The 27,242-nt window shown below is 44.2% G+C and overlaps 1 protein-coding gene across 3 annotated transcripts; it reads left to right on the top strand.

Annotated features, from left to right (window-relative positions):
* Positions 1–7,008: 7,008 nt before the first annotated feature.
* LOC116990559 (leukocyte elastase inhibitor-like) lies at positions 7,009–24,857 on the top strand. Of its 3 annotated transcripts, none has more exons than XM_033048357.1 (7): positions 7,009–7,093; positions 7,661–7,838; positions 15,592–15,729; positions 16,197–16,314; positions 17,770–17,912; positions 18,009–18,176; positions 24,108–24,857. In XM_033048357.1, the coding sequence occupies exons 2-7, from the start codon at positions 7,671–7,673 to the stop codon at positions 24,597–24,599; spliced, it is 1,227 nt and encodes a 408-aa protein (XP_032904248.1). In that variant the 5' UTR covers positions 7,009–7,093; positions 7,661–7,670; the 3' UTR covers positions 24,600–24,857. The 3 variants fall into 3 exon arrangements, with proteins under 3 accessions (XP_032904248.1, XP_032904257.1, XP_032904240.1); XM_033048366.1 differs by having other exon boundaries at positions 7,084–7,114; positions 7,663–7,838; XM_033048349.1 differs by lacking the exon at positions 7,009–7,093 and adding an exon at positions 7,124–7,169 and having other exon boundaries at positions 7,663–7,838.
* The last annotated feature ends 2,385 nt before the right edge of the window (positions 24,858–27,242 follow it).

The raw sequence follows: 27,242 nt of genomic DNA, 5'->3' as shown, positions 1-27,242 counted from the left end.
TCTTCTGTGGGATTGAATTTAAAAAATAAATAAAAATAAAGATTTGCATCCGCATATGGACATCAACTTATTCATGAGTTATGTTAATGAGATTCAAGAAAATAACTATAATCTTTAAAAGGGACTTTAAAAGGGACTTTACTGAAAGGTTACGCATTTTTATGGTCCGTGAGAAATTTTTCACATGTACTTCTTTGAGAGATACAGGTCGGAGTCCTCGGGTCCAGGGGTCCATTAGGTACCAATCAATGTTGTACAGAGACCCGTGTAAGGAATGAACTGCACATGCTGGTTTAAACCGAAGACAGACACAAAAAGCTGGAGTAACTCAGCGAGTCAAGCAGCATCTCTGGAGAAAAATAGCTGATGTTTCGGGACGAGACACATCTTCAGACTCAATTCCGATTAGGCTGTCTGAAGAAGGGCTCCGATTCGAATCGTCACCTATTCTTTTTCTCCAGAGATGCTGCCTGACCCGCTGACTTACTCCAGCTTTTTATGTTTTTCTTCCCAGATCTGACTTACCTGCTGAGTTACACCAACATTTTGTGTCCTTCTGTGCGTATTAACCAGCATTAACCAGCGTCTGCAGTTCCTTTAGACATTACCTAACTTCAGATTTTAGAGATATAGCGCGTGGGAACTCCTGCGAACGGTAAACCCGGAAGCTGGACAGAGGGGACAGAAGGTGAGTAAAAATATCGACAAGGGAACATGTGTCCTTCGAGGACGTCCCACCTAATTGTCATTGTTGGATAATCTTTTTAACAGGAACACTTGCAGAGATGGCTCCCAGAAAATCTCAAAGAAAGGGGGTAAAGCGTGTCAGAGATGTTTTTGCCATGTTGCGCTATTCAGTTTCTATATTGTTTCAGTTTCTATATCTATATTGTTGCTCTATTCAGTTTCCCAGGGGGTCGGGACGGGACTGGAGTTGGGAGGGAAAGGTGGGGGAGTCGAGGGAGAGGAGGGGGAGACAGATGGGGGTGTCTTCATTTACTGGCGGCGGGTGTCTGTCACTGAAACAGGCAGGTGAGATTTCACATCCACCTTGTGTGTGCCTCTCTCTCTCTCTCCCTCCCTCTTACACAGGCTGAGAGACTCTGCCTCTGTGAGTGTACGTCTCTTTCTCCCCCTCTCCCACACACAGTAAGACCGAGGTACTGTGCTCAGTCCATCTGTGTCTCCCACATACACAGTAAAATATGTCTCCAAATGAGCCAATTCAACCAAGGGAGGATATATATAGTGTGTGAAAAAAAAAGTTACATAATTTGTGTCACGTGTAGTTCACGATGTTCATTCAAGATTTAACGCGAAAGCTCGGGAAACGGACAAGTCACTCGCACAAATAACAGAAATGCCGAGTACCGTGGGAACTCTTTATCTACCCCCGTTATATCGTGCGAGACTCGTGCTGGACCACGACCTCTTCACTCTGGTGACATCTTGCGTCAACTCGCCCCGTGAAAAGGCCCCATTAGTACCAATAGATATTTTTTTGCAAGCTTTTGAACCAATAGACATTTTTTGCAAGCTTTAGAACCAATAGAGCCACTTTTTGCAAGCTTTAGAACCAATAGACATTTTTTGCAAGCTTTAGAACCAATAGACATTTTTTTGCAAGCTTTAGAACCAATAGACATTTTTTGCAAGCTTTAGAACCAATAGAGACACTTTTGGAAGCTTTAGAACCAATAGACACATTCTGCAAGCATTTTAGAACCACTAAGGGCACTTACATTTGAGTAGACATGTGTTCAGTGTTATTCACAGCTCAGAGAAACGTGACCCTCTGCCTTCCTCCATCTTGAAGAGATTGTGTGGCACACCACTTCCTGGTTTTATAGTCCCTCCCCCCTGCCGCCAGCGGGGGCAGCAGAGAGAATGGGGAATTTTGTAAAAACATTAATATCTCTGTCATTTTTAATCGACGGGAAAAATCCTCAGCACACATGCAGCGGAGGGGGGCTCTGAGCAAGGTGGCCAAAAATGACGGCTGTAGGTGGCGGCATTCTCTCGGAAATCGCAGCACAGATGGCCAAGATGGCGGTGCGCACAGTCGCAGCGGCTCGAAGCTCTCCCTTTCGGTGCTTTTTTTGTGTGTTTTTGTTTGTATGTCTGTTTGACAATGTTACGTTTTCTCGTGCGAATCTCACCTTCAGCCGACAGGATCTTCTGATTATCTGATTACAGTGTAAACAGGCAGTTAAGTGTGTTTTTCTGCATTCACGCAACATACCGGAGGAGATAGCCAGGACACCGGGCTCTCCGTAGATTGTTGTCGGCCCCAGCAAACGCCGGAGACGGAGGAGGCACAGGAAGCAAAAGCGTGGTCGCCGGTCCGGACTACTCGCTAGGCTAAGGCAACAACCACATAAACCACCGCTACCCAGCATCATTCTCACCAACGCCAGATCTATCACCAACAAAATGGACGAACTAAGACTACAGGTCGCCGCAAATAAATTCATCGCGGACAGTTGCATTCTGCTAATAACAGAGACGTGGCTACACGCACTTGTACCGGACGGGGCCATTGAGCTAGCAGGCCGCACAGCATTTCGCTGGGATAGAAACAAAGAGCAAAGGAGGGGGGTTATGCATCTACGTTCACAACAACTGGTGCACAAATACCACAATCATAGACAGACACTGTTCTGCTGATTTGGAGTACCTGATAGTTAGATGCAGGCCTTTCTACCTTCCACGTGAGTTTACCGTGGTCATAGTTACAGCTGTGTATATCCCACCGGATGCTAATGCTAGCATAGCCCTAGGCTACCTCCATAGCGCTATCAGCAAACAAGAGAACACCTACCCCAAAGCAGCCCATATAATAGCTGGTGATTTCAATCACGCAGACTTAAAATCAGTTCTCCCCAAGTTTGAACAACACATCAAATGTGCAACCAGGGAGAAAATACATTAGACAAGGCCTACTCAAACATCAAGAAGGGGTTTAGAGCCACACCACTACCACACTTAGCCCAGTCGGATCACCTATCCATTCACTTAGCACCAGCATACACCCCCCCTCAGGAGAAAAGCTCAACCCACCACCAGGACTGTTAAAACTTGGCCTGAAGGAGCTTCCTCACAGCTCAAATCAATTCAAATCACATCTACAAAAAAGCCAACCAAAGACTCTTCTTCCTCCGCCAGCTCAAGAAGTTTAGAGTAAGGAAACACCTCCTAATCAAATTCTACACAGCCATCATCCAAAGCATGCTCACTTCATCAATTACAGTCTGGTTCAGCAGTTTAGACACTCACTCCCGTAATAAATTACAACGCATAGTTAACAAAGCATCCAAAATCATCAGCACTCCCCTTCCATCAATAGAATCACTCCATCACAAACGGTCTGTGTCAAGGGTGAAGAAAATCATCTCTGATCCCTCCCACCCAGCTCACCACATCTTCCACCTGCTGCCATCAGGAAGGCGCTACAGCTCACTGCCCGCCAAGACATCGCGATTTAAAAACAGTTTTTACCCACACGCAATCCGAATTCTGAACACACTATGATAACAGCACATATCCTCCCCATGCATGTACTGTATATTGTATGATGTTGTGTTTTATGTTATGTTTGACGGGAATCAGCCTACCTTATAACATCCTGTACTGAACCTGAATTCCACCAACTTGACTGTGTGGTCATTAAATAATCTAATCTAATCTAAATCTACAGGACTGCTTTGAAAGGACAAACTGGGACATTTTTGGAAATCAGGACTTGGAGGAGTACACATCCACGGTACTCTTTTACATCCAGAACTGTGTTGACAACGTCACCGTCGACAAACTCATCCGGGTGTACCCCAAACAGAAGCCGTGGATGACAAAAGAGGTCCAAACTCTCCTCAAGGACCGCAACACCGCCTTCAGGCCTGGCGACAGAGCCCTGTACAGCGCTGCTAGAGCCAACCTGAAGAAAGGCATCAGGGATGCCAAAGCGGCCCACAAGAGGAAGATAGAGGACCACTTTAACAACAACGATCCACGGCGGGTGTGGCAGGGCATCCAGCACATCACCAACTACAAGCCCAGCAACAGCACGACGGCCGACGGCGACGCCTCACTGAACTGCTTCTTTGCTCGCTTCGAGGCAGAACCAGAAGAGTTCGTCACCATTCTCCCACCAGCCCCTAACAACAACAACTACACCCTCACTGTGCAGGAGCATGTAGTGAGGCGGGTGCTCAGGGCGGTGAACCCGAGGAAGGCTGCCGGCCCGGATGGCGTGACAGGAAGGGTTCTGAAGGAATGTGCAGACCAGCTCTCCGAGGTCTTCACGAAAATCTTCAACCTGTCCCTGTCCAAATCCATCATCCGACCGTGCCTGAAGTCTGCCACAATCATCCCACTACCAAAAAAGCCTGTTATCAGCGGCCTTAACGACTACCGACCGGTCGCTCTCACACCAGTCATCATGAAGTGTTTCGAGAGGTTGGTCCAGCAGCACATCAAAGCCAGCCTCCCGCCCACCTTCGATCCACACCAGTTTGCCTACAGAGCAAATAGGTCCACTGAGGATGCCATCGCCACTGCTCTTCACACTGCACTGACCCGTCTCAAACACCAGGGGAGCTATGTGAGGATGCTTTTCATTGACTTTAGCTCCGCCTTCAATACCATCATCCCCAGCAGACTGGTCACCAAACTCATGGATTTAGGACTCTCCCAACCCATCTGCCTCTGGATCAAGGACTTTCTGTCTAACCGCCCCCAGACCGTCAGACTGGGCCATCACCTCTCCACCCCCATCACACTCAGCACCGGCTCCCCACAGGGCTGTGTGTTGAGCCCCCTCCTCTACGCCCTCTACACCCACGATTGTGCCCCCGCCCACTCCACCAACACCATCGTCAAGTTTGCGGACGACACGACTGTGGTTGGACGTATCTCAGGAGGAGATGAGACAGCCTACAGGGAGGAAGTCCAAAGACTGGCAGCGTGGTGTTCAGACAACAACCTCATCCTAAACACCACAAAAACAAAGGAAATTATCATAGACTTCCGTAAGAACAGTGCAGCCCCCAAACCCCTATTCATCAATGGGGACTGTGTGGAAAGGGTCTCAGACTTCAGATTCCTGGGCACATAAATTACGGAGGATCTCTCCTGGACTACAAACACCACCACAGCAGTCAAGAAGGCCCAGCAGCGACTCTACTTTCTGAGGATCCTCAGGAAAAACAACCTGGAGGAGAAGCTGCTGGTGTCCTTCTACCGCTGCTCCATCGAGAGTGTGCTGGCGTACTGTATAACCACATGGTATGCCAGCTGCTCTGCAGCGGACAGGAGAGCCCTTCAAAGGGTCATCAACACCGCACAAAAAATCACTGGCTGCCCACTGCCTTCCCTGAAGGACATCTTCAGCTCTCGCTGCCTTGGCAGGGCAGCCAACATCCTGAAGGACCCTTCCCACCCTGGACACAACCTGTTCCACCTGCTGCCCTCTGGCAGACGGTACAGGTCTTTCAAAACTCGCACAAACAGACTCAGAGACAGCTTCTACCCCATAGCCATACGTGAACTTAACAATGCAAAATAAGAAATAACACTCACATTCAACTGAATGGTTCTACCTCAGCTGCTATTGTTATTTATTTGTAATTTTTTTTTAATATGTATATATTTTTACCTTTTCTTATATATTTAAAATTGCTCTTGTGAATCGCACCGTGGGATTGACTTTTAAATCTTGTTGTACCATGTGCAATGACAATAAAGAGATTCATTCATTCATTCATTCATTCATTCATTCATTCATTCATTAAAGAGATTCATTCATTCATTCATTCATTCAAAACCGGTCAAGAACAGACTTTTAGTAATATAGATGCAACAAATAGCTGGAATAAACTTCCTGAAGATTTAAGACTTGCCTCAACTTTGACCACTTTTAAAATAAGACTGCAAACTTTTATGTTTACTTTAGCTTTCAGCTAAATCTTAACTACATTGCACTTTTAACTTTTGCACTTTTTATAATTTATTTTATTTTAATTCTTCTATTTTATCTCATTTTATTATTTCATTTTATTGTATGACATGTTTTTATGTGAAGCACTTTGAGTCTGCCTCGTGTATGAAATGTGCTATATAAATTAAGTTGCCTTGCCTTGCCTATTACATTTTTGCATATCTTTCATTCATTGTTCTTTATTTCTCTATATCATCGTCTATATCTCTTGTTCCCCTTATACTTAACCAGTCTGAAGAAGGGTCTCGACCCGAAATGTCACCCATTCCTTCTCTACAGAGATGATGCCTGTCCCGCTGAGTCACTCCAGCTTTTTGTGTCTACCTTAAGTTAAAAATCTCACTGCCAATTAATTTTGCTTGTTAATTATAGTTCATGTAATTCAGGAGAGTTTGACACCAGAATCATTATGAGCAGGCAAATAAAAATCCTGCTGATAAGTCAGGGCTTGTGTTTCCCAACAGGAGCTAACATGTTAAGAAATGTTAGTAAAATTTCCCCATGGCTCGCATGGTAAATTTTTAACTGCGTCATTTTTTTTTAGCTTTCGAACAAACATATAAGTAAAGTATGGAGAAACAGAGAGGAAAATAGGGAAAAATAAAGGTGGAGCTGCACATGAAGATGGACATACAGAAACAGAAAGATCGTAAGACTGGAGCAGAATTAGGCCATTCGGCCCATCTAGTCTGCTCTTAAACAAAAACAAAATGAAGGAATGGGGAGAGATAGATTGGTCATGAGAGGGACAAGGGCACAAATGGAGAGTAAGGTAGGACGAAAGAGAAAGTGAAACATCAGGTATTGACACCAAGAATGATAAAGGCTATATATTTATGAAGGGATGTTGACTTGAAATAAAATGACAGCAAAATGAATATTGGCCATGCTTTTATTTTCATGTCTTTACATATCCGACTAATCGGATGTGCATGCAAATCAGAAAATTCATGTGTGAACAAGAAACTATTCAGGATTAGTCAGATACCTCATCTAAGAACACCCCCTTGAATTAGCAGTGTTTAAACAGATCCAGAAACCAACTAGAAACCAGGAAGAAACTTGTAGGCAAACAGGTTTCTGGCTTTGCAGAAATTAAAGGCAGAAATTTCACTAAAGGTACAATTTTCACCAATAGTTGCACGTATGTGCCATGCTATGGTAACCAGAATTGGTAATGCAATAACTAACCATGATACTGTAAAATAAGTCAAAAGGGTAATGAGATAAATGTTGAAGGAGACTTACTAAAATGTTTAATTGCCACATTGTTTGCATAATGTTAATGTAGCTATGTCTACTATGCAATAAGAGAAAGGATGACTCAAATGGCACTTTGCTTAATTCCTGAACGTTTTACAGCTAATTAAATGTTTCAACCCAATTTTTTTTAAGTATAGTGTATTAGTATAATTGATAATGGCATATTTTGAACATGTCGGAGTTCTAACAGTGGTATTTAAGATTCCCGTGATAGACACAAAGTGCTGAATTAACTCAGTGGGTCAGGCAGCAGCAATCCTGGAGAAAAAGAATAGGTGATATTTTGGGTCAGGACCCTTCTTCAAACTGTCTGAAGATAACACCTATCCTTTTTCTCCAAAGATGTTGCCTGACCTTTGTATCCTATTGCGTATTTACTTATGATCACATTTTGTTTTCTCCAGATTTTGCAATGGATTCTTTGAATGCTGCAAACTCTCAATTTGCCTTTGATCTCTTCATGAAGCTATATGAAGAACATAAAACAGAGAACATATTTTTGTCTCCATTAAGCGTCTCAGTGGCTCTGGCCATGGTGTATCTCGGTGCTAAAAACAACACTGCAGTTGAGATGGCCAAGGTGAGTAAGAGTTAACAATATTGACAAATCGTGAAAAGGGTGTGCTGCAAACACATTCTAAAATTATGACAGGTTTGCCAGGGATGAGCCATGTCTGTGAAACAGAGCACACAGCAGTGTCTCGGTTCTCTAAGATAGGTTAGCCTGGCTTTAAGTTCATCAAGCTTGTTCTCTATTAACTACGCATATATGCTGCAAACACATTCTAAAATTATGTTAAAGTGAAACAGCCATATATAGAATAGGAGGAGATTAAATATTGCATATTTGTGAGTTGTTTTTGTGTAACTGATTTATGCACTTTCTTACTGTAGATTTAGGGTGTGTCATGCCAATCTGGCACATTTTTCTGCAAATGAAGTAATGTTTAATGTGTGGCTGTTGAAATGTGAGTGTGTTGCATGCCTTTGCTTGCACATACCGTAAGGCATGTGATTAAAAAAAATCAGAATATTAATGAACAAAAGTTTCTGTAACTTGTTTTTGAAGAAGGGTTTCGACCTGAAAGGTCACCCATTCTTTCTCTCCAGAGGTGCTGCCTGTCCCGCTGAATTACTCCAACATTTTGTGTCTATCTTTATGAAAATATGAACATTTATTATGATTGTGCATATTTAATATGAAACTTTCAATTTAATCTGCTGTGTTTTTAAAGCATTTCTCAATTTCAGAATGAATGGCCAGCTGGCGACTGCACAACACTTGCGCGGTTGCCCTGTAAGAAAGAATTCAATCTAATTTTGAATCCATCTGCAAATTGAGCATATGCACACTATATAGTTGCTGTCATAGTAAATAGCTGGTAACATACTTCCATGATAAATTAATGAGAGTGAGTTACTTAGAAAGATTCAAACACTGGTAAGGTGAGAAACATGTTTATTTCAGCAAGGTGCAAAATTAATTGTTAGTCTGTCCCTATAATAGCAAAAAAAGGCATGGAATGGAACAATGAAGCAAACATATGAGAAAGTTGAAAGTCTCAGATGGTTTTGGAGTCAGAGCGTGGTGCTGATGTACTAACACGAGAAGTTGGTAATCAGTCCGTTTTTAGAGCCTTTACCTGAAGCAATCAGAAATGTTGGTCAATGCAGGGCTAAATATTTAAAGCTGGAACTGGACTGAAGTTCCACTAGATATGAAAGGGTACTGCTCGTATGAAACCAAGGAATGTGAGTCATTCATTCAGCCCCCCAAGTCTTGCCGCTGTTCAATTCATGGTGAATCTCTGCTTGATTTATATCTTGTTTCATGCTCTTCTCCAAGAAAGCCACTTGGAGTGGGGAGAGGAGAAGAAGGCAAAGAGTTGAAATTGGCAGATATTAAAGACTATGCTGTTCTATGCTGCTGGACTGAAAATTAAAATTAAAGTGGCATTTCTGAAATTCCTCCCAAAAGTCTTATTAAGCGTCATGTTAAATATTGCACCACCATTCCTATAACAAAATCAGATGCAAGGTCTGGAAAACAGGTAATAGTATTCTCATGGATGAGCACTACTTGTTGCTTCTAACACCATTCTAAAACTTCAACCAAAAGAATGCAGCAGGTCATGGGAATGGCCCTTCCACCATCTCAAGGTATTTACCATCCATTAATTTAGCTAACCATCATCATCTTGAGGGCAATTACAGAGGGGCATTACAATTGACGCATGCATCTTGAGTACCAATAATTTATTTTAAGAAAGGTATGCAGAAGTGGCATATCAAGATCTTTGTTTCCAGATATAAATTCTTATTGTTTTACTATTTCTTTAAGAAAATGTTATATTGCTACTGCACACCATGGGCTGCATGCACTACATCGGGACGGGTGATGCGGGGCCAGACGCGGTGCTCCGACCCAACAGTCCCCTCGACCCGAGTAGCAGCAGTCAAATATGGGTCAAGGGCGGTCCCGTGTGGGACAAACCAACTTAGCCCAAAATACGGAATGTCCCAGCTAATACGGGACAGTTGGCAACCCTACTTACTAATCAAGAACCGGGCAATCTCCGCTTTAAAAAAAGACTTGGCCTCCACAGCCATGTGTGGCAATTGCTAAATTTTCCTTGATCAGCGTCCTCTTTGATGTCTCAATTTACACAACATTCCTTATCTATGTGTCTCCCTCTCCCCTGACTCGCAGTCTGAAGAAGGATCTCGACCCGAAACATCACCTATTCCTTCACTCTATAGATGCTGCCTCACCCGCTGAGTTTCTCCAGCATTTTTGTCTACCTTGGATAACGGGATTGAAGGCTTTGTGGCCAAGTTTGCAGATGATGCTAAGATAGGTGATGGGGCAGGCAATGTAGAAGGACTCTGCAGAAGGATTTGGACAGGTTAGGAGAGTGGGCAGAGAGGTGGCAGATGACATTCCGTATAGCAAAGTACAGAGTCATGCATTTTGGTAATAAGAATAAAGGCATCGATTATTTTCTAAATGGAGAGACAATCCAGAAATGGGAGGTGCCAAGGGACTTTGGAGTGCTGGTGCAGGACACCCAAAATGTTAATTTGCATGTCGAATCAGTAGTAAGGAAGGCAAATTCAATGCTAGTATTTATACCAAGAGGATTGGAATACAAAAACAGAGTTGCAATGCTGAGGCTCTATAAGGCACTTGAGAGGCTACATTTGGTGTACTGTGAGCAAATCTGAGCAAGGAAGTGCTGGCTCCAGTGAGGGTCCAGAGGAATTTACAAGAATGATTCCAGGAATTAGTAGATTAGCAGATTAGCATTAGTAGATTAGCAGACTTCTGCTCCAAACTGGAGGACGAGACAGATGTTCGGCAGCTGTGGCAGGGTCTGAATGCAATCACCTCCTACAAGGCAAAACCAGGAGGCAGCTCGAATGCCGGTGTAACATCACTCCCTGACGAGCTCAATGCATTTTACGCACGCTTTGACAGGGAGAATACTGATGTGCCTTCCCGATCCCCCATTCGCTGCGATGGCATTTCAGTCTCAGTCACAGAGGCCGATGTCAGGAAATCCTTCAGAGGGGTGAACCCCCGAAAAGCACCTGGTCCTGATGGTATACCCGGCCGTGTTCTAAAAACCTGTGCGGACCAACTGGCGGGAGTTTTTACGGACATTTTCAATCTCTCACTTCTGAGGTCTGAGGTCCCCACCTGCTTTAAAAGGGCATCTATTATACCGGTGCCCAAGAAGAGTAAGGTGACATGCCTCAATGACTATCGACCAGTGGCACTAACGCCGGTGGTGATGAAGTGCTTTGAGAGGTTGATCATGGAGCAAATCAACTCCTACATCGACAAAAACCTGGACCCACTGCAGTTCGCGTACCGCCACAACAGATCAACGGTGGATGCGATCTCGCTGGCCCTCCACTCCGCACTGGACCACTTGGACAACAAAAACTCATATGTCAGGCTGTTATTCATTGATTACAGCTCGGCATTTAACACAATCATCCCCTCCAAACTGGTTACCAAACTCGCAGAACTGGGTCTCTGCGCATCCCTCTGCAACTGGATCCTCGACTTCCTCGTCCACAGACCACAGTCTGTTCGTATTGGTGGAAATGTGTCAGCCTCAATAACAATCAGCACGGGAGCACCTCAAGGCTGCGTGCTCAGCCCCCTGCTGTACTCACTCTATACCCATGACTGCGTAGCGAACTACAGTGCGAACTCCATCATCAAGTTCGCTGACGACACCACTATTGTGGGGCGTATCACTGATGGGGATGAGTCAGAGTACAGAAGAGAGATCGAGCAACTGTCCATATGGTGCCAGCGCAATAACCTGGCCCTCAACACCAGCAAAACCAAGGAACTGATTGTGGACTTTGGAAGGAGTAGGAGGGGGACCCACAGCCCCATTTATATCAACGGGTCGATGGTTGAAAGGGTCAAGAGCTTCAAATTCCTGGGCGTGCACATCTCTGAAGATCTTTCCTGGTCCGAGAACACTAATGCAATCATCAAAAAAGCACATCAGCGCCTCTACTTCCTGAGAAGATTACGGAGAGTCGGATTGTCAAGGAAGACTCTCTCTAACTTCTACAGGTGCACAGTCGAGAGCATGCTGACCGGTTGCATCGTGGCTTGGTTCGGCAATTTGAGCGCCCTGGAAAGAAAAAGACTACAAAAAGTAGTAAACACTGCCCAGTCCATCATCGGCTCTGACCTTCCTTCCATCGAGGGGATCTATCGCAGTCGCTGCCTCAAAAAGGCTGGCAGTATCATGAAAGACCCACACCATCCTGGCCACACACTCATCTCCCTGCTACCTTCAGGTAGAAGGTACAGGAGCCTGAAGACTGCAACAACCAGGTTCAGGAATAGTTACTTCCCCTCAGCCATCAGGCTATTAAACCTGGCTCGGACAAAACTCTGATTATTACCAACCACTTTCTGTTATTTGCACTATCAGTTTATTTATTCATGTGTGTATATATTTATATCATGGCATATGGACACATTTATCTGTTTTGTAGTAAATGCCTACTATTTTCTGTGTGCTTAAGCAAAGCAAGAATTTCATTGTCCTATACAGGGACACATGACAATAAACTAACTTGAACTTGAACTTGAACTTGATGAGCATTTGACCTCCACTCGCTGGAGTTTAGAAGTTGAGGAGGGACCTCATTGAAACTTACAGAATAATGAAAGGCATAGATAGAGTGGATGTGGAAAGCATATTTCCACTGGTGGGAGAGTCTAGAACCAGAGGTCATAGCCTTAGAATTAAAGGGAGCAATTTTAGAACATAATTAAGGAGGAATCTGTGGAACTCATTGCCACAGAGTGCTGTGGAGGCCAGTGGATATTTTTAAGGCAGAGATGGACAAATTCTTGATTTTAACGGGTGTCAAGGGTTATGGAGAGAAAATGAGATTAGGATGCAGAGATCAGCCATGATTGAATAGACTCGATGGGCCGAAAGGCCTAATTCTACTCTTATAACTTGTGAACTTGTTTATGTACTGCTTCGTATTTGAAGCCAATCACAATCTCCTTAGTCCTGCTGACATTGAGGGAGAGGTTGTTGCCTTGGCACAAGGTTATGAGGTTTTTGATCCTCTTGCTGTAATCCATCTCGTCATGTTTTGATATCCAGCCCACTATGAACTTGTAAATGGAGTTGGATTGATATTTGGCTGCACTTTCATGACTGTATAAGGAGTGTAGTAGAGGGCTGAGAGTGCATCCTTGCGGAGCACCAGTGTTGATATTATCAATGAGAATCAATGAGAATCAGTGCATGATTTGCCACCTATCCTCACTGATTGTGGTCCATTTGTCAGGAAGCCGAGGATTCAGTTGCAGGGGGGGACTGCTGACTCCCAAGTTCCACAAATTTGGAGATGAGATTTGTTGGGTTAATGGTATTGAAAGCAGACCTTTAGTCTATGAATAGGAGACTACCCTGGGTGTTCTTCTTATCGAGGTGTTCCAGGGATGAGTGTTGGTGCCAGGTAGATGGCATCAGTCATGGACCTGTTGATAGATGAACCACAGTGGATCATGGCTACTTGGCAGGCAGAATTTCATGTGCCATTACCAGCCTCTCAAAGCACCAAATGAAGAAATGAGGGCTGCATGTGAGGCTGAAATAATGTGGTTTCAAGACCCCTCCCCAACATACTACTGGACGATGCGTAGTTTATAGAGAACAAGCTTGATGAACTTAAAGCCAGGCTAACCTATCTTAGAGAATCGAGACACTGCTGTGTGCTCTGTTTCACAGACATGGCTCACCCCTGACAAACCTGTCTGTGCCATCCAACCTGAGGGCTTCTCCCTTCATCGGATGGACCGCATGTGGGTTGGCGGCGCGACCGACGTCCTCTGCAGTCCGTCTGTCTTTTTTTTATTTTATTGTCCTGTTGAGGGTACAGTTTGTGGTGGGTTTTTGACTGTGTATGTGTGGGGGGGAAACTTTTAAACCTCTTCCCTGCACGGGGACCCGACCTTTTCCCTGTCGGGTCTCCGTTGTCGTTGGGGCCTAGCACCGTGGAGCGGCCTCCAACCGGAACGACCTGGGGGCTCAAGTCACGGAGCCTGCGGAGCTGCGGACCTACCATCGTGGAGCTGGCTGGCTTTGGAGCGTGGAGAGCTGCGGTGGCGCGCTGCTGTGACCCGACTCCCGTGGATGGTGACACCGGGAGCTCGCGGGTCCCCGGTGGGAGACCGCTTTACGGGGCACCGGCAACGGCGACTTCTCCCGCTCAAATTGCGGGGTTGAGAGTGACCTGGAGCGCGGCCTTGCATCGCCCGGCGCGGCTTTAAATGGCCGCGGACATGCTAGCGCCCACCGGGGGCTCCAACATCAAGACCCAGAACAGGGCCTTACATCGCCCGGCGCGGCTTTAAATGGCCGCGGACTTGCTAGCGCCTGCCGGGGGCTTTGACTTTGACTTCGGGAGAGGAATGGAGAGCAGGGGAGAGACAAGACTTTGCCTTCCATCACAGTGAGGAGGAGATTCACTGTGATGGATGTTTGTGTAAATTGTGTTGGTGTGTGTCTTGGTTCTTTTCTTGTATGACTGCAGAAACCAAATTTCGTTTGAACTTCATGTGAGGTTCAAATGACAAATAAACGGTATTGTATTGTATGGCATCTTCGGGCAAGGTTAGAGGCAGAAGGGTCTGCTTCCTAGTCAATACCTCATGGTGCTCAGACATGGCTAATGCAACAAAGACAGTTCATAGTTCGTGGTTTAGTTGGTGCTTGAATTGGTCAATAGCCTGATAGTTGTTATATACACGCACATTCTACTTATATGCACATTCAAAGTAGTGTGAGCTCAGTCAATATTTGTCAGCACTTACCCGGTAATTACCATCAGGTCCCTGGCCAGCAGACCCACAGAAAATTGTTTTGTCGGTGGTCGATATGTACATTTGGAAAGCCATATTTTTCCAAAAGTACTACATTGGTCTGGAAGGTTGACATTTATTGCTTGAATGAGATTTCAAAGGATCTGTTTGGCCACATTTTGTACGTTGTAAGTGGATGCTGGGTACTTCTGCGGGGGAGCCATAAGAGATTTATCTTTGCCATAAGTAATATCTCTTGACACTGTTTAACCACCAGGATACCAGAAAATTTCTCAACTAAAAAACTGACAGTTTGTTTCCAGCAATAGCTAAAAGGATTTTTGAAAAATGATTGCCCCAGCATGAATCATTCATCTTCTTTCTTGATCTATAAGGTTCTTGTGATTGCTTATATTCAATTTAGTTGCCTTTGCATTGATTAGTTCCTTCCTTGCTATTTCCCATCCCTCACCCAGTTTTCTTGCTGTTGACTCACGTTATTTACCTCTTGTTTTGTAATTAAACCATTACAAAGTATTAGGTGAACCACAAGTGTTTATTAAAACCTGTGCAGAGAGAATAATACATACTGCTGCACTCGTTGCATCATCTTACCAACTGCCGAGCTCAGGGATGAGCAGGTTGTCATCAGTAACTGCATTCCTTCCTCAAATCCTGGACTGGATTACATGGTGGAATGTGTATCATGCATAATATATGTGGTGAAGGTTATATTGACGGAGATTAATATGGTTGATCTGCACCTCTTCAACAAAAGTTGATGCTTGTTTGCAGTTTTATCTAACCTCTAGAAATTTGTATAAACGCAAGGTGCCAAAACATACTGTAGCATCATGACAATTTGCCCTCCATTTAATCATGAAAGCATGTTGGCAAGATAGCTATGTGGTCAGATAACTAATTTTCAGTTAAGCCTTCTTGACTCTCATCTCAAATGTCATTTTCATAATAGGTTCTGCATTTTCACACGGTACATGATGTCCATGCAAAATTCAAGGAATTAATGGATAATGTCAACAAACCTGATGCTCCTTATACTCTAAGACTGGCCAACCGCATATATGGAGAGGAAACGTACAACATTCTCAGAGTAAGATCAAATGGAGTCACAACTATTACATATAAACTTTTGAAAACATGCAGATAACATATACATGCAGCTGTACCTTCAAGCACAGAATTGAATGTTGCTTTTTTTTCTGTTTGATTTCTCTGCTTCTCTGGTGTTGCTGATCAGGTTAGCAACTGTTGAGTTTATCCCACAGGGAGTACACATTTGGAAGTGGTGTATTTCCAATCTACCCAGTTAAACCAGTAATCGAGATAACAGGCATATGGTCAGATAATGAAAAGATTAAATTAGATTATGGACATGTGTGCACACACTTGCCCAATTACAAAGAGGAACCACACACATATTCCTGCAAAAGCTCTTGAATGCGTCAGGAACATTTGAAAAATTGATATATTTACATATATTCTGATTCACTCTTATTTGTAGATGGACTTTGTCCCCTTTTATGTAAAATATTTGAGCATTTATGTTCATTTTTGCAGGAATTTCAAAGCTCCAGTTTGAAGTACTATGGGGCAGAATTGGCTCCTGTTGGTTTTAGAAGACAGCCAGAAGCTGCCAGGAACGAAATTAATACTTTTGTTGAAAATAAGACAGAGGGTAAGAGATGTACCTTATGGCTTTGTGCAGTTGCATTCCATAGTTAAATAAAGTTGATAATAAATGATCCACCTCCATTGACATTAATATGAATCCTTAAATTGGTTGAATTAACACAATTCAGTTCACTACTGACAGTTAAAACTTCACTGAATGGTTTAAAAAAAAATTGATCTTAACCTATCGATTATTTTATTGATTGTTGTTTCGCTTCAAAGTATTACTTTAATTAGACTTTGGCGAGCTATGCAAATGTATAGATATTATTGTAATAAATTGGGTCAGTTCTGTTTATCAACTCAATTTTAATCTATTTGCAAGCCTTATAAATAACTAGACCAAGTTGGACCCATTGGTTCCCTGTCACACGGGAGTTCAGGTCCCCCAACGCAATATTCCACCACTGACCCATAGCCCCCAACTGTGCATGCTCGGCTTATGGGCCCGCACTAATGGCAGAAATTAAGTTAAAGTTAATTAATTTGCGTTTGATATTTCCATTACCTTGCCATCCCTCTTCCTACCCCTATCCTCCACAATTCCCCCTCATCCTGCAGCACTCCCCTCCCCCCCGATCTTCACCCTCCCTCTTCTTTCCCCTCTCCTCCTCCCCTCCCCCACTCCCTCCCTCACCTCTCCCTCCCTCTACTTTCCCATACCCTCAGTCTCTCCCTCCCTCCATAACACCAATCCCCACCCTAACCCCCTCCTCTCCCGCTATCGCCATTCTCCCCCACTCCTCACCTCCCCCCTATCCCACCTCCCCCACTCTACCTCGTCACCTCCCCCACTTTCCCCTCTCTCTCCCTCCCTACCCCCTCCTCTCCCTCAATCCCCCTGGCTCCCTCCTCACCTTCCCAGGATTTTGGTGTAAACTACCGCCGGCCCCGTTTTTTCCACCACGTCGGTGATGAAGTTGAAGTTGAGGACGGGCCGAGTGGTCTGGAGCCGAGCGGTCTGGAGCCGAGCGGTCTGGGGCCGAGCGGTGTGGGGCCGAACGGTCTGGAGCCGAGCGGTGTGGGGCCGAGCGGTGTGGGGCCGAACGGTCTGGAGCCGAGCGGTCTGGAGCCGAGTGGTCTGGGGCCACGGGAGGGGGAGGGAGAGGTTGAAGTTGTGGCCTAAATTCAGTGGATCTAAATTCACATATGTACCATTCTGGGTAAAAATGCCATAAATTCTTCCCAAAATTACATTAATGAACCAGTTTATGTTTTTCTGACAATTTATTGGTCGCAAATACCATTCTATTTTAATGTATTTAACATTTCCTGCTGTAATAATGACATTGTTTCACCTTTTCTGTTCAGCAGTCTGCATTACATCTCCAGTAGCTTCTGAAAATTGTTAGCTGTTGATATGTAATTTTGCATAGTGGTCCCGATTGTCAGTTGCAAATAAACATTATGCCATCCTTCTATGAAGTATGAAGTAATTGATTTGTGATCTTTCATGTAGGTAAAATCCAAAAGTTGATACCAGCGGATGCGATTACCCCTCAGACAATTCTTATTCTTGTAAATGCCATCTACTTTAAAGGAAAGTGGGAGAGCAAATTTAATGAAAAAGATACGTACGAAGCCCTCTTCAAGCTGAACAAGGTATGTTGCTCTGGTGATAAAACATTTGCCAGCAGGAGTTGACATTTTATTATACTGTCAAACACAGTTGATGTTAATATATTACTTTCTTCGTAGAAAGAGACCAAATCAATAAATATGATGAGCCAGGAGGCAAGTTTTAAATTTAGGCATATTGAGGAACTCAAAGCCAGTGTTCTTGAGCTTCCTTATGAGGAGAACGAGCTGAGTATGGTCATCCTACTGCCTGATGGCATCAACGACAGCACAACTGGACTCGAACAGGTAACTGAACGTTAAATTACAATGAGAAAGGACATTTTAAGAGAGGCCACTGCAGTTGTAACCACCACCCTCATTAAATACTCTTCCCCTTATAAAATTAACGATCATTGGAACTGCAGTCCACTTTGCTGTCACTTTAGAAACATAGAAACGTAGAAAATAGGTGCAGGAGGAGGCCATTCGGCCCTTCAAGCCAGCACCGCCATTCATTGTGATCATGGCTGATCGTCCCCTATCAATAACCCGTGCCTGCCTTCTCCCCATATCCCTTGACTCCACTAGCCCCAAGAGCTCTATCTAACTCTCTCTTAAATCCATTCAGTGATTTGGCCTCCACTGCCCTCTGTGGCAGGGAATATCATAAATTCACAACTCTCTGGGTGAAAAAGTTTTTTCTCACCTCAGTCTTAAATGACCTCCCCTTTATTCTAAGACTGTGCCCCTGGTTCTGGACTCGCCCAACATTGGGAACATTTTTCCTGCATCTAGCTTGTCCAGCCCTTTTATAATTTTATATGTTTCTATAAGATCCCCCCTCATCTTTCTAAACTCCAGTGAATACAAGCCTAGTCTTTTCAATCTTTCCTCATATGACAGTCCCGTCATCCCTGGGATCAATCTCGTGAACCTACGCTACACTTCCTCAATCACAATGATGTCCTTCCTCAAATTAGACCAAAACTGTACACAATGCTCCAGATGTGGTCTCACCAGAGCCCTATACAACTGCAGAAGAACCTCTTTACTCCTATACTGAAATCCTCTTGTTATGAAGGCCAACATTCCATTAGCTTTCTTCACTGCCTGCTGTACCTGCATGCCAACTTTCAGTGTCCGGTGTACAAGGACACCCAGGTCTCTCTGTTCCTCCCCCTTACCTAACCTAACCCCATTGAGATAATAATCTGCCCCCTTGTTTTTGCCGCCAAAGTGGATAACCTCATATTTATCTATATTATACTGCATCTGCCACGCATCTGCCAACTCACTCAACCTGTCCAGGTCACCCTGCAACCTCCTAATATCCTCTTCACAGTTCACACTGCCACCCAGCTTAGTGTCATCCGCAAACTTGCTAGTGTTGCTCCTAATTCCCTCATCCAAATCATTAATATATATGGTAAACAGTTGCAGGCCCAACACCGAGCCTTGCGGCACTCCACTCGTCATTGCCTGCCATTCTGAAAAGGACCCGTTCACTCTTACTCTTTGCTTCCGGTCTGCCAACCAATTTTCTATCCATGTCAACACCCTACCCCCAATACCATGTGCTCTAATTTTAGTCACCAGTCCCCTGTGCGGGACCTTATCAAAGGCTTTCTGAAAGTCTAGATACACTACATCCACTGGCACCCCTTCATCCATTTTACTTGTCACATCCTCAAAAAATTCCAGAAGATTAGTCAAGCATGATTTCCCTTTCATAAATCCATGTTGACTTGGACTAATCCTTTTACTGCTATCCAAATGCCCCATTATTACCTCTTTAATAATTGACTCCAGCATCTTTCCCACCACCGAAGTCAGGCTAACTGGTCTGTACTTTCCCGTTTTCTCTCTAGCTCCTTTCTTGAAAAGTGGGATAACATTAGCTATCCTCCAATCCACAGGAACTGATCCTGAATCTATTGAACATTGAAAAATGATCACCAATGCGTCCACTATTTCTAGAGCCACCTCCCTGAGGACCCTGGGATACAGACCATCAGGCCCAGGGGATTTATCATCCTTCAGTCCCATTAGCCTGCCCAATACTATTTCTCGCCTAATGAAAATTTCAGTTCCTCTACCCCCTTAGATCCTCTGTCCTCCAGTACATATGGGTGATTGTTTGTGTCTTCCTTAGTGAAGACAGATTCGAAGTACCTATTCAACTCTTCTACCATTTCCTTGTTGCCCATAATAATTTCACCCATGTCTTCCTTCAAGGAGCCCACATTTGACTGTGACTCTTTTTCCCTTAACATATCTAAAGAAGCTTTTACTGTCCTTCTTTATATTCCTGGCCAGCTTCCCCTCGTACTTCATCTTTCTAGCCCGTATTGCCTGTTTTGTTTCTTTCTGTTGTCAAGATCAAGATGTCAAGATTTCATCAAGATCACAACTGATCTCTGACTGAACTGCAATTATCCATATCCCTTAATACTTCTAGTTTACAAAAAGTTGTTCTTATCATATTTAAAATTAACAATTGTCCACCGTTAATTGTCATTTGTGGAAGTGTGTTCTAAATTCCAACAGCCCTGCTCATTTGGAATATTATCAAATTTCGCTTCTGAAAACTTGATATCTAACTTTTACACAATGCTGACCTAAGGAACTGCAAATGTTGGTTGACAAAAAAAGACACACATGCTGGAGCAACTTCTTCGTCTTGCGTATGGCGTGCACAGCCTAAAGTTGTAGGACAACTTGTTCTATTTGATCTTATTTGATTGTGCACGCCAGGTTGATCGCATTCGTCGAAACAGTGCGGACCACGTGAAGGTTGCAATCTCCCACCCCCTGAAACAACAAATTGTCAGGCAGTAACTCTGGTGTACACTGACTCTCTCTCTCATTCCTCCACCTTTGTGATTCCTGATGCTCTCCTGCTCCTCGACCCAGTTTGAAGGACGGTCCTGACCTAAAATGTCACCTATCCATGTTTTTCAGATGTGCTGCCTGACCCGCTGAGTTACTTCAGCACTGTGAGATATTTGTGGACCAAGCTTCTGAGTTTCAGACCCCTTTAAGAATTTAAAATCAAATATATACCTCATTATCTTCCAACTTTTAGGAAAAGGTTCAACCTCTTTGTGATATCCCATGCCTTATTCTGTTAATTCTATACTGCATTACTTCAAGACCAATATTTCCTCCTTAAGATGCTCGGTCCAAAAATACTTGCTTTGCATGTGTGGTCAAACATACACTTGCCTTTTTGGGGATTTTCTCTGCCATAGTGGCGTTGGGGATGACGCTGGGCTCAGCAATGACCACACTGACATTCGTTGCAGGGTGAACATGATATATGATATATTTTATTTACAATGACAAGAATGTCCAGGACTGCATGCGGGCACTGTCCCTTGTCGCCAGGGCACTTGTGTGGTGATGCTGGTGATCTTGGGCTTTTCTGGCAGCTCAGTCCTGGTCTCACAGAGGGAATGTGGTGATTTCAAGCTTCTCCCTGCAGTTCACCCTTGCCTCGACAGGAGGCACTGGCGGTGTCAGGCTTATGCTGGCGGCTCAGCTTAAGGCTTGAAAAGGTGGCACTGGCAGTCTCTGGGTTATCCTGGTGGCTCAGTCTTTGTCTCCATGTGTGGCTGCAGTCCCTTGTAGTCCGTGGGCGGAAACAGGCACTTGTGTCTCAAACCAGCCCCGGCCCCTCAGTCTTAACCTCAGTAGAGGCTCTGGCTAGGGCAGCTTCCAGGTAGTCCAGTCTTGACCAATGCTGCTGGTGGTCTCGGGTTTGTCCCAGTGGCTGCGATGGGAAACACAGCTGGCTAGGAGGCATCCGCCTCCACCCCTTCCTCCCTCCCCACCTTCCTCCCTCCCCCCCTTCCTTCCTCCCCCCCTTTTTCATGCCTTACTCTGTCCTTCGGTGTTCACTCCCACTAACACTTTTCCCCAGAGTTGTTAGGATCCCTACTTATTCAACCATTTGTCCACACCTCCTGCTGCACCCTGTCCAATGGAATGTCCGAGCCTTCCATGATTTGACCATGACCAGCATGATCCATCATCTACTTTCATCAGGACCAGCAGAACTCACTGTCCAAATATGTACAGTGTCCACTTGATGTAGAAATTCACTTATATATCTCAATATTTCTAAACTCTACATAAGAGTTTAATTTTACTGCGGGTTTGTGACCTGGATAATGGTGCTTTTAGGTCCATTGTTCAAATTAGACTGTTAAGCACAGAGGCATCTGGACATGTTCAGTGGCATTCAAATACATGTCCCACTTAACTAGATGCCGATCTGTAAAATCCATCTGTGCCTACACGATCCACAGACGTTGGAGGGCTTCCATGCAGAAACAGACCTTTATAACAATCGTGTACCCTGCTTTGGCAAAACTTAAAGAGGGGCCATGAGAAGCACTTAGCCACTGGAGTCCGGTGGTGAGCTGTGCACTTTCAGTGAAAGACGTACACTTTCTGCCGCTCCGTTGATGCTAACATCCCTTCTCGACTACCGAGAACGGATGCGAACATCCCTTCTGCAGCTCCCTTGATGCAAACATCCCTTCTCCTCAACACTCCATCTTGGTTTCTCACCCCACAGATCCTTGCCTTTGTTCGAATAACATAATCTTCAACAACCACCTGAAAAAACCCCATGAAATTGGTGGTATGTTGCACTATGCACTTAAGGCATGTTTCAGGAGGCCTCAATGATTTTTATGTTTGGACTCGTAGGCTGCTGCTGTGGATAGTGAATAAATCGGTCAACTTTCATGATAACCCATATCCAGTACTGATGGGTACTATACATAAATTTATATGTACAGACGTTAACCTGTCTCCAACTACTTTTTACAATGACCAAATGAATGCTTGCACCAGTGAGATACATCTACAGCATCACTTTGAAAACTGTTGCATAGAAACATAGCAACATAGAAAATAGGTGCAGGAGTAGGCCATTCGGCCCTTTGAGCCTGCACCGCCATTCAATATGATCATGGCTGATCATCCAACTCAGTATCCTGTACCTGCCTTCTCTCCATACCCCCTGATCCCTTTAGCCACAAGGGCCACATCTAACTCCCTCTTAAATATAGCCAATGAACTGGCCTCAACTACCTTCTGTGGCAGAGAATTCCAGAGATTCACCACTCTCTGTGTGAAAAATGTTCTCCTCATCGCGGTCCTAAAAGATTTCCCCCTTATCCTTAAACTGTGACCCCTTGTTCTGGACATCTACATGTATTTCCAGAACACTGAATTCTTTAACTTTAGATAACTAATGTACAAACACCCCCCCTCCCCCTCACCCCTCTCTTCCTTATGCCCCACCTGGATGCACACCTATTTGTCCCTTTCCCCTTCTGCCTGTGCCCTTCCACCGATATTCCTTCACCTTTCACGCTTTTATCTTTTGTCTTTTCATCTCTGGCCTTTGTCCAATCATCTGCCAATCAAAATCGCCCTCACCCTTATCCACCTATCACTTGCCAGGTTCTGGACCGCCACCACCTCTCTTCCAGCATTCTCCACCCTACTACATTCAGTCTGCAGACAGGTCCAGGCTCACAAAAGTCGTCTATCCATGTTCTCCAGAGATACTGCCTGACCTGCTAAGTTACTGCAGCACTTTGTGCCTGTCCTTCCAAAAAACCTTCTAGCACATCTCAGTTTTAAAAAGATGGCCATTATGGAAACAGTGTCCAATTTAAACTCTTGTCCTTGGTCATCATGCTTGATGTCACAATTTGAGGGAACTTAATGGTAGACATTTCTTACCACAACCTAATGAGCTGTTTATATGCAAAAGTGGGCATTATAGCATCTAATTCCAAACTTTGTGTCTGATGCTACAAATGACACAGGCATTGTGACAGATGACTTTAACAATGAGTGAGATTAAGTGGTGCAATAATGAGGTAGGGCTACATCAATAGAAGAGAGGCCAACATTTTCTATAATTTTAAAACACTGATGGGGGAAAATAGACTATGGATGGAGGATTCAGCATGTTATCCTTCGGAGACACCTACAGGAGTTGATGTGAACCTAGAGGGAGATAAGACTTCATATAGGTAGCTCAACTGCATCTGGTGGCTTCACAAAAAAAATCACAAATTTTACTCTGATGCAACAGATAAAATACTTTGCCTTGCTCCAGATTGTATAATATGATGACATTTACATTTCCTGATTAAACCATGAAATAAAATAAACATTATTTATTCATTAAACTGCTTTCTTTTCTAATAGCTTGAACAGGCACTTGCAAACAATTCTCTGCTTAAATGGATTAACCTGGAAAATATGAGAAGAAGGAAGGTTGAAGTTCATCTGCCCAGATTTAAACTGGAAGACCAGTTTCAACTTGAAGAAATACTTCCAGCAATGGGAATGCGTGATGCCTTTGATTCATTAGGGGCTGATTTCACTGGCATGTCTGAGAAAAGGGATCTCCGGTTGTCAAAGGTTATTCATAAATCCTTTGTGGAAGTTAATGAAGAGGGCACTGAAGCAGCTGCAGCTACAGCAGCAATAATGACCCGCACTCTTGCATTGAACATTACACCCACATTTGTAGCAGATCATCCCTTCCTGTTTTTCATCAAACACAACAAAACACAGAGCATTTTGTTTATGGGTCAATACACTTCACCAGTGGATGAAGTTGTGGAAAGTGGAGACAGAGGCAACATGACACAGCAGGTCCAAAGCTGCTACACACAACAATATCAAAAGGTGTAAAGGGTCAACTTCTGATTCAAGTAAATATATTGCATTACACACATTATAGGGAATTTCTCAATTCCAATTGGCAAATGGGAACTATTTGGTATTGGGCTGATTTAATTTACATAAGGATGACATATCTACCTTCTTTGTTCAAGAAGGAACTGCAAATGCTGGAAAATTGAAGGTAGACAAAAATGCTGGAGAAACTCAGCGGGTGATGCAGCATCTATGGAGCGAAGGAAATAGGCGACGTTTTGGGTCGAGACCCTTCTTCAGACTGATGTGAGGGTGGGGGGGAGGTGGGAATAAGAAAGGAAGAGATGGAGACAGTGGGCTGAGGGAGAGCTGGGAAGGGGAGGAGAAAGCAGGGACTATCTGAAATTGGAGAAGTCAATGTTCATACCGCTGGGGTGTTTACTGCCCAAGCGAAATATGAGGTGCTGCTCCTCCAATTTACGGTGGGCTTCACTCTGGCCATGGAGGAGGCCCAGGACAGAAAGATTGGATTCTGAATGGGAGGGGGTAGAGCAGCTGACACCTAGAGCAGCAGCTGACACCTAGAGCAGCGGTGAGACCAAGTGTAGGCTTGGCGATCGCTTCGCCCAACACCTCCGCTCAGTTCGCAATTACCAACCTGATCTCCCGGTGGCTCAGCACTTCAACTTCCCCACCCAATCCCAATCCGATCTTTCTGTCCTGGGCCTCCACCATGGCCAGAGTGAGGCCAACCGTAATTTGGAGGAGCAGCAACTTATATTTTGCTTGGGCAAATATTACATCCCAGCGGTATGAACATTGACTTCTCCAATTTCAGATAGTACCTGCTTTCTCCTCCCCTTCCCAACTCTCCCTCAGCCCACTGTCTCCGCCTCTTCCTTTCTTATTCCCACCTCCCCCCCACCCTCACATCAGTCTGAAGAAGGGTCTCGACCCAAAACGTCGCCTATTTCCTTCGCTCCATAGATGCTGCATCACCCGCTGAGTTTCTCCAGCATTTTTGTCTACCTTCAATTTAGTTCTCAAACTCAACTCTAGGGTGAAGAATTATTTTACTTGTGATTCTTTTTCGCAAACAAATTTTGATTTCTGAAAATTTATCTTTTGCAATAGGTATTCTTGTTATTTCAAAACCAATATTTCCAAATGTAATTCAAATCAAGAAGTTTAAATAAAATAAATAACATTTACATCTGTTATGGAATTATTTCAATTTTGAAAGAAGATTTTTTTTATTGATAAAAGCAAATTCCCTCAACAATGATTAATGCCAAAGAATTGTATTTTATTGTAAAGATATTTTTAAGGAAATGTTTTTGCAGTGTTTTGATCTTCCAGGTATATCACATGAACAAATCTGCACAGTAACGTAAAACATTTGCCACATTTGTTATATTTGTCATAAAATGGGATCACGGTCTTGGGAATCTTATTAACTGCTAATTTTGTTATCACTATTTACAGAGTAAACCAACAGCATTTCTCCCATCAAAGGAAAAATCATTAAATTTGATAATGGAGATGAGAAGATAATTTAGGGTAGAGCGGATGCAGCCGCTACAATACCAGATACATCGCAAATCACATGGATTACTACATTGCATTTTGTAACTTACTTTGGTGAATCTCTGTCTCCAGATTTTTCCAATCCAAACATCATAAAATGTTGAGGCAGAGGTTCACCTGCACCTCCTCCAACCTCATCTACTGCATCCGCTGTTCCAGGTGTCAACTTCTCTACATCGGTGAGAACAAGCGTAGGCTTGGCGATCGCTTCCCCCAACACCTCCGCTCAGTTCGCAATAACCAACCTGATCTCCCGGTGGCTCAGCACTTCAACTCCCCCTCCCATTCCGAATCAGACCTTTCTGTCCTGGGCCTCTGCCATTGCCAGAATGAGGCCCAGCACAAATTGTAGGAACAGTACATCATATTTTGCTTGGGTAGTTTACACCCCAGTGGTATGAACATTGACTTCTCAAATTTCAGGTGTTCCTTGCTTTCTCCCTCCTTCCCCTCCCCTTCCCAGCTCTCCCACAAGCCTACTGTCTCCGCCTTTTCCTTTCTTTTTTCCGCCCCCCCCACCCCCCGACATCAGCCTGAAGAAGGGTCTCGGCACGAAACGTCGCCTATTCCTTCTCTCCATAGATGCTGCCTCACCCGCTGAGTTTCTCCAGCATTTTTGTCTACTATCATAAAACGTTGGGCTAGATTTCCAACTTTGCAAAGTTACAGATCAGTACTTATCAGAAACATGCTGACTGGTCGAGGATTTTCTTTTGACGTATCTATTTGGCCTTCTTGAACTGTTTTTGTGGTGGCATATTCCGTACCACCAAAAATATTTGTGGAAGCTCCAATCAGAAATTATTATGCTTTTTTCATAATTTTAATCAGCTGGTACCCGTGTTGTTGGGGGTGCTTCTTGCAAGCAGCAAAGTGGCATAACTAGTAGAGAGCCATTGTCTCATGGCCCCAGGGACCCGAGTTTGATCCTGACCTCGGGTGCTGTCTATGTGGAGGTTGCATGTTCTTCTTGTGACCATGTGGGTTTCCCCTGAGTTCTCAGCTTTCCTCTCACATTGCAATACTCTATCAGTTACACATTGGCGGATGTCCGCAGTGCTGATCGTGACCCAGCCCATCAGTAAACCCCTC

The sequence above is a fragment of the Amblyraja radiata genome, chromosome 2, assembly GCF_010909765.2.
Source record: "Amblyraja radiata isolate CabotCenter1 chromosome 2, sAmbRad1.1.pri, whole genome shotgun sequence".
Lineage (NCBI taxonomy): Eukaryota > Metazoa > Chordata > Chondrichthyes > Rajiformes > Rajidae > Amblyraja > Amblyraja radiata.
This window is presented reverse-complemented; position numbering and strand designations above follow the sequence as displayed.

Bases quoted from the DNA above. Each gene is read 5' to 3' on its own strand.
- LOC116990559 (XM_033048349.1), top strand. From the start codon at position 7,142: ATGTGCCATGCTATGGTAACCAGAATTG. The intron at 7,839-15,591 runs GTGAGTAAGAGT...TTTTCATAATAG, and splicing joins CTGCAGTTGAGATGGCCAAG to GTTCTGCATTTTCACACGGT. The intron at 18,177-24,107 runs GTAACTGAACGT...CTTTTCTAATAG, and splicing joins GCACAACTGGACTCGAACAG to CTTGAACAGGCACTTGCAAA.